Here is an 11,183-nt window from a genome sequence, read left to right as displayed (position 1 = left end):
GCCTTTACATTTCCAAATCACTCTTCCACTGAAGACAACAGAATAGGAATGTCAATCTAAACACTGCTTTTTCAATGAAAACAGATTTGAGGTGAGACCATTCTCCACAGCTCAAGAGCTCCTGGCAGTATTTAGGAGGGAGTAGCCCCAGGGCAGTCATTATTTGCATCATGAAGAAGGTTGGCTAAAGATGGGAGAAGCTGTAAAGTGACCGCTGCATCTGAACATGGGCTGCTGTATCCCTGCCATTCCTGCCTACCCAGCCACCCCTTCTCCTGGCAGCCTCACAACTCCTGAGGGGAGGATGACTTGACTTAAGTGTCTGGGTTCACTGGCTACTGGGGGCTATTTGGGGAGCATCTCATTAATCACTAGGCCAAAAGTTCAAGCGTTTCACCTTTGGCCACACATCTTTGCGGTGGAGAGTCTGCTGTTAAAGCCCCTAGAAATCAGCGTATGTTGTGGGCTCAAAGAAACTGTGACCAAATAGACAAACCCAACATAAGTTGCATCATTGTCCAAATACCATTCTTAGTTCCATGTTTCAGGAAACAGTTTTCTAATCTAATCTTCTAATCCTTCTAATGTTGTCCAAGGGAAACTGTCCCAGCATTTGCCAGGACTTGTTTAGATTGGAGATTAGGAAATATTCTCTGAAAGCACTGTCAAGTTGCAACCAAGAAAGGTTGTCAAGCACTGAACAGGCTGCCCAGAGAAGTGGTTGAGTCATCATCCCTGGAGGTAGGTAAAAGACCCGTGGATGTGGCACTTGGGGATGTGGTTTTGTGGTGGACTTGTCAGTGCTGGGTTAATGGTTGGACTGGATGAATTGAATGATCTTTTCCAACCTGAACAATTCCATGATGTTATGATTCCATGATTCTATGACTACATTATAAGACCAGGGCTGCAGCTGAGATGAAGAGATTGCTATAGACGGTTGGGCCTACAGCAAAAAATCATTTATTAAGTGATAACCTCTGCTCTGAAGATTTTGCACTTGAGAGAAAAAAAACACTTCAGGGAAATCAGAAATTGTATATGATCTTGTATGTGATGGAAATTGTCTTCACTGACTGTTGCTGTACTATTTACATAACACCAAAACTGCACGTGCAGTTTTGCAATACTGCTACTTTCCACTAGATCAGTGTTTTCCAAGTTTTGATCTAGTGATCATTTCAATGCACAGACACATATTTTTCATTCTTGCTTTTGCAGTAACAGTCATAAAATACCTTTCTTTTTCCATGTAATAAGAGTCACTGCTTCAAAAAGACCAAAACATTGTGATGAGACAAGCCACCCTAAGCAGCAGTGACATCAATTAACATTGCATGGGAAATCATTTCCTTTTGAGGATTTCTGTACACTAAATTAGCTTGAACAAATAATTGATAGACAGTTTTTCCATTTGTCAAAGGAGAAAAGTACCTTAATAAAGGAACTTGTCTATAGTCACATAAGAATTCTTTAGTAAAACTAGAGACTGAATTCATAATCAATCAGTTTGTTGCTATATGCCCATCATTTTTACCCTGCATTTTTATTTCAATTCTACATTTGTGGCAATTGAATTGAAATAGTTCAATCTTTCTAACCTAACTGCATATCTATCTCAGTTTCCACTCAAGAAAACTACTTATGTAATATGCTCTAACACTTTCTCCATCAACTGAAGTCAGCAGTTAACTGAGACTAGCATGAGTCTTGTTTTGTAAGAGTGACACCTAGAGTCTCCTCTGTAAAATTAAAATGCAGTCCTTCACTTGTCCGGTTTTAAAAAGCAACAAGCTTTTGTCCATACTTATTACTTTGAATTGACAGTTGAATATATTTAATACCAATTGTTTTGCTATATTTTTGTGAAGAATCAGAGCAATATTTGTTGTTAGGTAGCCTTCATATGGCAGGTATCACCACAACACTTTTGTCTTAGGTAATGTCCTTTATTTGGAGATGCTGTATTTTGGCTTTCATCCAAGAGTGTTTAATTGGCTTGCAAATGTGATTTTTGCTACTATATGAAGGGATGCATCATTCCCAGAGGTACTTTCATTTTATGGGCAAGGCAACTAAAAATCTGCAAAGTGTCCGAAGCCATATGGAAAATGAGGGCTGAAATAACAAATCCTAAGCTTTTATGCCATAAAATAGCTTGATTTCCTTGTCAGATGAAGGGATGCTGAGCTTTGCTGCAGCCTGACCTCAAACCCTGCTGTGAGAGGTCTGCTGGCTGCTCATGCCCACTGCAGGGCTGACCCCAGGAATGCAGTGTGGCAGGAAAGATGTTACTTGTCCTTTCTAAAGGTCCTGTGTCACTCCATGTGTCACCACTGACTGGATGTGCAAAATTTCCACAAGAGAAGTCTCTGGCAACCTGAATCACCTGAAAACATTGCCCATGGATCTTCCCAACTGAAGGTGGCAGTTTTTCTCTTTGCAGGTGTCACTGGCTCCCTTCTGAGGCAGGGAAGCAGCAGTCCCTCCAATTCCCACAGGCCTCCAGATCCCAGCTACTGCTCCTTACCAGCAGCAAGTACTAGACAGTTATGTCTGATGAAGGCTGGAGAGGCCATGAAGGCTGGAGAAGCCATGCCCATGGGCAATTTTCTATTTCATACACCAGAGTTCGGACAAAAAACACTGAAACTGAAAACAAACTTGAATTTCAAAAATTAATGGGTGTGAAAAAATCCATGAAAAGGGACATTGTGTTAATTAAAAGTTAAATTACATGCTCAAAAAAGACCATGACATCAAATTTTCCATTGTTCCTCTAATTAACCATTTTGTCTTCAACTGAAAAAAAATGTATTTTTCATAGCAACTCCCTTGTGTTAGACATTTGCCAGAAGAGGAACTAGCTCAGGCTCATCAATGCCATCACACTAACAGTTTCAAATGCTCCTGACATAGTAGAACTATGAGATTTGAAGATTTGCAGAATCTCAGCCCCGTGGAACTGCCAAACACGCAGACTGGGAATTGTGGTAGTATGTTTTTTTAATTTGGCATGTTCACTGTTTAATTTGTGGTTTTGCAACCCCTCTGTATTGTCCTCCCCCTGTTATTCTGTTCTGTTAAGTGTCACTTTTTCTGTTTGTTACCCAGCTACTCCCTGCCAAGTTTTCAACCCCCTCCCCTTCCCAGCTTGTAACCCCTGTTGCCCCTACCTCTATCCCCAGAACCTTCCTTACTCCTCCTTCCATTAAATATCAATCCCTTCCCGAACCTGCCCTTCCCTTTAGAAACTTGGCTGTCAGTTTTGCATCCTTCGAAACCCCATTAGCTTACTTAAACTGTTCTCCTCCCTTGAAATCCTTCATTGGTTTTCACACTGTATTCCTCGCCTTGTGCTCCACCCCTAGTCTTCCCGATTGGTTAAAGAGCGTATCCTCCCCTGAGACCTCCCCCGTTTATAAGCTATTGTCTGCCCTCAGTTCGGGGTCCTGGGATCCTGGGCTCGGGGAGTTTTACCATCAAATAAAGTTACTCCAGTCCCCCAGGGCCCGTGCTGCTGCCTTTTGTTCCTGCACCAAACCTCCACTGGTAGCTGGGATTCTGCAGAGCTCAAACGGGGGCTCTGTCGCACCCCTGTTACCACCTAGCCGGGACTTAGCACACCGCAACAGGGAATGCATTCATGGCCTAGATATTTTCTCTTGGTAAATCTTTAAAAATGTGAGAAAACTAGAATTCCATCTTCATTCTGTACTATATGGAAGACATTTTGGAAACCACTACCATCAACTTCGACAAACTTCTCACAAATCATTTTACAATCCTAGTGAAAGTAATCCATTTATTGTGTTTCCTGAGTGTCTGATCTCATGTAGATCATGTTGCACCTAAAGCTCATGCATGAGTCTGAAAAAAAAGCTTTTACATTAATTGTGTATTTTTTATTAGTGATCAATTATTACTTTAAATTAATAATAAAGATAAGCAGTATATAATTATTTTTCTTATTTACACATAGAATGGCTTGTGTCTACTGTTATATATCTACAACCACAAGCCCCAAAGGAAATATAGCTTAGGGGTGGGATTTTCCAAAGTGATCCTCATTGCTTTGAGCTGTATTCACACAGAGTGGCACAAGCCACGGCAAGATCATGCCCACAGCACGTGGGACATTGTGTCTGATGCTCAGGGTAGCAGATCCCACGTTCTGCTGGTGCGGCACCTTTGGGGGCTGCCCACGAGGCAGCGGGCGGGCAGGCAGGGTGAAAGCACAGCAGCATGCTCTAGCTTCTCCACAGGCAGAACAGGCAAAGCTGCTGTGCCAGGTTAACCAGGAAAGCTTATGAAAAGCCCTCTTCGTGCCACTTGTGTTACAGAGGGTCTCTTTCCATGGGAGGGAGTTACTGCCAGACACATTGATCATCCGGCTCTCAGTTCATTTTCAGGCCTTTTGGGTATTGATCTGGTCTTCTCACAGAAGCAGCACACTGTCTGTCACGTCCTCCTTCTTCATATGATGGTTTGTATGTAGGCCTGAATCCAGGGAAGGAGAATGTCCAGTTCATGGATGGCCTTGTAGATTCCCTGATCTCCAAGCTGTTGAGAAGATAAAGGCATTAGAAAAGAAACTCACTACAGCCCTTGAAAAGTGTAGTGGGGAGCCAGCACCGCCTGTTCTTACCTTAAGAAAGACTCTCTTTAACTTTTTGACTGCAGAAGTTAACCTTGTGGATGGAGCACACGGAAGCTGAAGGATGAAAAAAACCCAAAGATGCTGATATAAAGACGCAGTGATGAGGAAGAGTCCAGCCCACAGTGTGGCACTGTAGGGCTACCAGTAAAATGTGTGAACTCAGCATCATTTCAGTATTTCCCAATACTTCAAATGTGTTCTTTTACCTGCTTGCTTCCTGCCAAGTTGAGTTCACAACACCCCAAACTGGTACTATAAGTACCTCAAAGTTTTCTTATTAAACACATTCTATCTATCCCAGGAATCTTTGCATAAGTTGCAGTTACAGCTTTTGCACATTGTATTTTAGCTGTAAGATTCAAGGTCCTTTAGCTCTGAACCCTCAGAACCTCTGGACCTGAGAGAAGGCAAGACTAAGGGCCAAAGACCATTGCAAAGTACAGGGAGCAAATTTGCACATTTCTGCAAGCCCTCCAAATACGTTTATAAAGTTAATTTATGTTTTCCTCTGTTTCCCTGCCCATTTCTCCACTGTGTGATTAATTAGTCTGGAGGGCTTAGCTGTCTCCTCACCACCCTATCTCTGGCCACTCAGCAGTGGCTACCCACAGCTTTTCCAAATGTTTTTTTTTAGAGTTGCCAGACTAAGCTTTCTGAGCAACACAGCTTACTGATCCTCAGCTACCTGGACTGTCAAAAATACATTCTTTCAGAGAAAAAAAAAGGAAAAATTTGATGTCTTCCAGTCTACAAACAAGGACATCATGTTTGAAAAGAATAAAGGCAAAGGTCCTCATCTCAACACATGAAAGGAGATAAGTCCTCTGAAATGAATGGTTAATCCTTTTCTATCTCACATGCAGTACTTTAAAAAGGAGCACAAACATTTTCAGGTTACCTTTTGTGCTTCCCAAAGTCACCTCACATGATGAAAGTGGAAAAAAAAAAGGAAATCTTTAAAAGACATTAAAAGAGATGTAAATAAAAGTAAATTTTTTAAAAATCGTCCAACCAAGGTAGTTCTTTCTAACCCAGAGCTTTTTTTTTTTTAATGATCTCCATCTTGTATAGTATAGATTTCCACAAAATACTATTTGGCAGCAGAACTGGCCTTAAATGAGTATGTTTGCTTTCGTGGTGATACACATTACAAACTCTTATCTTCCTGCATAAACTGCAAGTAACTAAATGAGCTGGCCAACAAGCTAGAGTATTGAAAACTCAGCTTGAGGTCTACAAGTTCTGCCTAAAATGATAGAGAAATATTAAAGGCTCTGCAGGAAATATATTGTCTTTCTGCACTCCATTCAAATATGAGAAAACACTTCTGCAGTGCTCTACTGCTGTAGCTGTAGGAACATAAGTCCAACTTCAGAAGCAACTTCACCCTGTTCTCAGCAATGCTGACCGGGGCACTCAAGCAAGTAATGATGTCAGTGGTGCTGCAGGTGGGTACTCCAAGTATCCAAGGAAAAATATCTGTTCCCTTTACCTTGCAGTCATAGTCTAAATGAAAACGTCTGACTTTATGGCAGAAAATCAGTTTAGAGATTTTCAAACTTACAGATTTCTAAAAAACTGAACTTGGGCCTCTATATCATTGAAAAATATTAATGCTTCCTTGTTTGGGCAAAACCAAGAACTGGCAGGGTGAGAATCATAATATTGTAGTATAAAGTCTTTGGAAGTGGTTGGAAAGCAAATACTGTTAGGATTTCTAGGTAGCACACATGCCTCTAGCTGGCCAAATTACAGCCCAAATTTGTGAAAGAATATGAGGTGAATGTGTCTATAAAGGTGTCACTGTTTCCCTTAATTGTATGGAGAGCTTTATTCTTGAAAGGTAAAAAATTAGTCACATAATATGTTGTCATTGGAGGAAATCCCTTCTTAAGACAAACATCTTATAGCTCCACTAGGTAATAGCCACTAAAGAGCTATGAACAACTAAGAACACTCATGGATGAATGAGTGTTAATTTATTGAGGAGTAATATATGAAAAAATCTCAAGTTTACTTTTAGCAAATGATCCATTACTTTCACCCTATTCATAATTTTTGTTATTCTTTTACATGGCTTTGTATTGCTGGGTTTGAATTAATACAGACATTTCAAAAAATATTAGTTTCCAGAAATGAGGTGTCTCCTAGAAAATCATGGTGAGCTTTTCAAAGAGCTGTTGTTTTTCTACTAGCAGGGACAGTCTTATCTTTCTTACCCACACATTTATGACCCAAAAAGGTAAGTTGTTATGTTTAGACTTGTGTTGGGTAAAACACTGGCACTAATTATGAAAAAGGATGCAGGAGCTCTGAGAAACCTGCAGCATTTTGTCTCCACATAGCACAGACACAAATGTATTACTAAGCAATCTAGCAAGCTACAGTCACGGGATATTCTGAATTCAGTCACAGTTGACAGTCTAAACTCCTCAGTGTTGGCATTTGTACTGGCATTTATATAGAATGTAATTGTTTCTCCAGACAAAAATGTAATCTCTATAAAGCATATTATACCATCTGAAATTATATTGTCACATTCTGGAATTACAGCATTATCTGGAATTTTGACAGTCACAAATAATCACAGCAATATGATCACAGCAGATTGCTGTGAATAATGGCTATAAATCTCAACAGTTTAGCATGGTTTGAAATACAGAACCTGAAAGCTGGTGAAGTTTTCTCCCATTAAGATTTGAATCTTTTTACGTAATGCAAATATCCCAGTTCAGTTCTGACCTATAACTCTGCAAAGAGATTTCTGAAGCTGTTTGGTTTTACATTGCAAATGTTTTTGTGCACGTAGAACCACTGTCCTTTACTTTCATGCTACCGTGCAGTTCAGATTAGCCAAAGTTTCAATTAATTTAATTCAATAATTAATTGACTTGCCATCATTCTCTCACTTTTTAAAATCACAGTAGACATTTGCCTGGATATCCATGGCTATATTTCACCCTAGGTCAGGCTCCCCTTTCTGGGACACTGTTATTTTGAGGACTTCATATTTAGGGGAGGAAAAAGGATATCCATAAGATATTTAGTTTTAAGACACACCCAGTCACTATTTGTTTACCCTTAAAAATTATGTGAGAAATGACCAACAAGTGATGGCATCATCTTGGCATCTACCTGGTATGTTAGTGAGTATATTTGCACAGGCAAAAGTGTGCTCTAACTGTTGTCCTGTTGTTACTTAGGCAGAGCTGGTAAAAGTGCCTCTTCTCTGGGGCACCTGGAGACATTTTGTCAGTGAGCAACATCACTGACAACCTGCTCTGACTGTGAGCACAGCTAATACATAGGAACTGCTCCCATGTGCTTCATAACTGTGGCCCCTGCTCACTCATGAGACACCACCAGTTCTTTCAAACTCAGTATGGAGGAGCAGAGATGACATGTGAGTAAAGATTACACACCAGCAGAGGGTATGTTGTTGAAGAAGGAAAGCATTACCACTGTAACATCACAGAAACTTAAGGAGCCTCATTTCTCCCTGTGACCACCCTGTTTCTTTGCAGCTTTAGTGAGGAGAGGGCAGCACAAGGTGACATCCACAGTAGGAAAGTGGCTTGGCTCCATGGGATCTCCACCACCTTTCACACTCCCCACAAGATCACTCTGGGAGGAAATGAATGGTGTTAAACTTCCCTGGGCCCAGTGGACAAGCCCTTGAGAAGTTGGGTTCCCTGTGGTGTGGGTCACACCATCACTCTGAATCACCCTCTGCCTCTCCATCTGCTGAAAAACTGAGATGGAGCCCTTTCCTAACTTCTGAGATGGACAAAGTTGGCTTAGCGCTCAGGAATATACTCACACAGGCATCCATGTTTGCTTGCAGGACCTGGAAGGCACTAATAAAGTACAACTTGTCACTTCCTACCTCAAGACGACTGAAGACATTTTTCACATAGAAGGAGAGGAGCTGATCTCGAACAGTGCAGTTTATCTGAAGACAAATTAAGTAATGATTTGCCAAATGAATACCCCCAAAGTCAATTTTTATGAGGCTAAAATTTCAACCTCATAAAACATGCATGTTTAGAAAGTGTGCAATCAATAAAACTATTTTTATGAATTTTAGTATCCAATTGAACTGCATCCTTTTGTCTTAAACAGCTCAGTCTGCCTCTGTGGTTTCTGAAGGAAAGGCAGGAGGTTGCTGTGCTGGCAGGCACAGGAGTATTGGTAAGACCAATCATGGTCTTACACAACAGAAGGGACAGCAACAAATGTACTTAATGCACAAAGAGTAAATGGAAGATAAATTGGAGAGTTAAGTCAGACCATCTATGTCAAATTGTAGGAGCCATTGTATGTGACATTTTTCCACTCCTCCACATCACTGTCCCATGCCATTTGATAGGCTGTAGGGTATCCAGCCCATCCCCAACTGCTGCTCCAGAAAAGATCAGTCATCCTGTCAGCTCTGTATTGTATCTGCCTGACCTGTGGGTTCTCTTGGACCCCTGAAGGTATTTCAAATGACTGCATGCCTATTTTTAGGCAATGGAATGAAGTGTCAGCTGAGAGATTCCTGTCAGGAAGCTAATGCAGATGCAGATGACACCACTCAAATGTGGATATCTGTGTGTAGGTCCCACACACAAGTGAGGAGCCTTCACTCTGAACATAATTGGTGAAATCCAAGGGACATCAAAGGCCAATAGGTCTATATTTAAGGATAAACCAACTCAGTTTGTCTTGCTGACTAGATCTCTGCATGAAGAAAACTAAAATGTCTCACACACTTACAGTCACAATTAGACACCCCAGGGCTTGTTTCTCACTCCCATGCTGAGTTGCACTGGGAACTCTGATGACCCTCTTCCAGTGCACCTGCAGAGGGCTAAGCTCAAAGCAGCTCCTTGGGTGTCTCAACTCCCTGCAGCATGCCCGGGCTATCCATGGTGCTGCACATCCTCAGCAGAAGGTGCCTCAGCTGCGGGACAGTGGCTGTGGCTCTGGCTCTCCTGTGGGAGCTGGTGCCTGAAAGCATTCCTGGGAGGCTCACATGCAGCCAGGGCTCACAGGAGGGAGTGCTACAACAAGCACACTCCTCCCTGACCAAAAACACCCTCACCCCAACTTCCCTGGCACAGCGTGACTTCAGCTGCCTACAAAGAAGTGCCTCCAGGCAGTCTTTGCAAATCCACCTCTTTCTCCCCATATCATGATCAACCATCTCTTCGTATCCCAGGGTAATATCCCTTTCTTGTGACAGAAAAAACACTCTTCCTCTAAGCATGTGGCTTTCATAAACGTCTTTCCCAATTAAACACAAGTGATTTTTGCATTAGTTGTCATTTCTTTTGATCGTGTATTCCTGTTTCTATTGACCAATAGAAAGTCAAAGTAAGAAAAAGGAAAACAGGTAGTATAAATCTTACCATAAACAGCATTTTTGTAGTCTTTTTAAGCAATCTAGTGGTCTTGATGAGATCCTTCTGTAAAATATAATATGATAGTATTAATTAACACAAGCAGAGGAAGGGAGACAGTTTTAAGTCTGGTTTGTACAAAACTTAGTAACAATAATATTAATCTTCATTGTCTTCTTCAGATGTAGGGTGAGGACTCAGTAAATCTGTATTTCAATCCCAGCCTAACTGCAAATTTCTTTCATGGCAAACTCATCCAGCCTCTCTATGCATCTTCTATGCATCATTTTTTACCACCTTTACAAAAGAAGTAGAGGCATTACCCTGTCTCTCAGGACTGTAGAGATCGTTCAACTTATTAAAGTTTCCAGAAGCACAGTAATTAAACTAATAAGCATCTATAAATAAAATCAACTTTTTCAATTAGTGGGATCAACTTACAGGAATAGATGATTTTAAACTAGTTGCCTTGACATACAGGTTCTCTGTCACCTGGGAGAGGAGTCCTTTTCGGCAGGTATGTTTTCCTGTAGGTGACTTTTTGCCTTCCACAGCAAAAAGACAAAGCAGAAATAAAAAATGCCCAGATCTGAAAATAGAACATCCTTTCATCTTCGCTCCCATATCTTCGAGCCTCTACAGTCACAGCAGCATGTGTGATGCAGCCAGACTGGTTAGATGACAGAGGTTAACCTAATTTTGTTAACCCTCAAAGTAACTTCTTCCCCGAGATGCTCACGCAGATAACCTATTGCTTATGTGGTGGCTGATTGGTATTTTTGCTGTGCTTTTTTATACGGCTTGCTCCACTTTCAACAAATTCGACCACAATCATCTATGACGTTTTTCTAAACGATATCTCCATATTTACTGGCAACAGGGTCAAGGTTTCCAAGAAAGAAAAATTTCCCTATCATGTGAGAAGTCTTCTTTCACTTAAGTGGTGGTCAAGTGAGGAAAAGGTAGTGGAGCATTAGTTTAGTTTCAAAACATGCCAAATGTGTTCTGGGGTTTTTTTAATTTTTCCACAAAACATTATGGCAGCACTTTTCTGAAAGGTAATGGCCCAGAAGGGAAAAAAACTTTCCTAATTTACCCTGAAAAGGATTAGAAAATCTGTTATCTATAAGGAAGCTGGA

General features: G+C 41.1%; 1 protein-coding gene across 1 annotated transcript; it reads right to left on the bottom strand.

Moving 5' to 3' along the window:
- Window positions 1-4,435: 4,435 nt before the first annotated feature.
- On the bottom strand, window positions 4,436-10,656 carry IL26 (interleukin 26). The gene is made up of 4 exons (XM_031055544.1): window positions 10,486-10,656; window positions 10,054-10,110; window positions 4,649-4,714; window positions 4,436-4,563 (listed from the first exon to the last, which is right to left on the bottom strand). Exons 1-4 carry the CDS (start codon window positions 10,654-10,656, stop codon window positions 4,477-4,479), a joined length of 381 nt encoding a protein of 126 aa, XP_030911404.1. The 3' UTR covers window positions 4,436-4,476.
- Window positions 10,657-11,183: the final 527 nt, after the last annotated feature.

This window comes from Geospiza fortis, unplaced genomic scaffold (assembly GCF_000277835.1).
Source record: "Geospiza fortis unplaced genomic scaffold, GeoFor_1.0 scaffold166, whole genome shotgun sequence".
Lineage (NCBI taxonomy): Eukaryota > Metazoa > Chordata > Aves > Passeriformes > Thraupidae > Geospiza > Geospiza fortis.
This window is presented reverse-complemented; position numbering and strand designations above follow the sequence as displayed.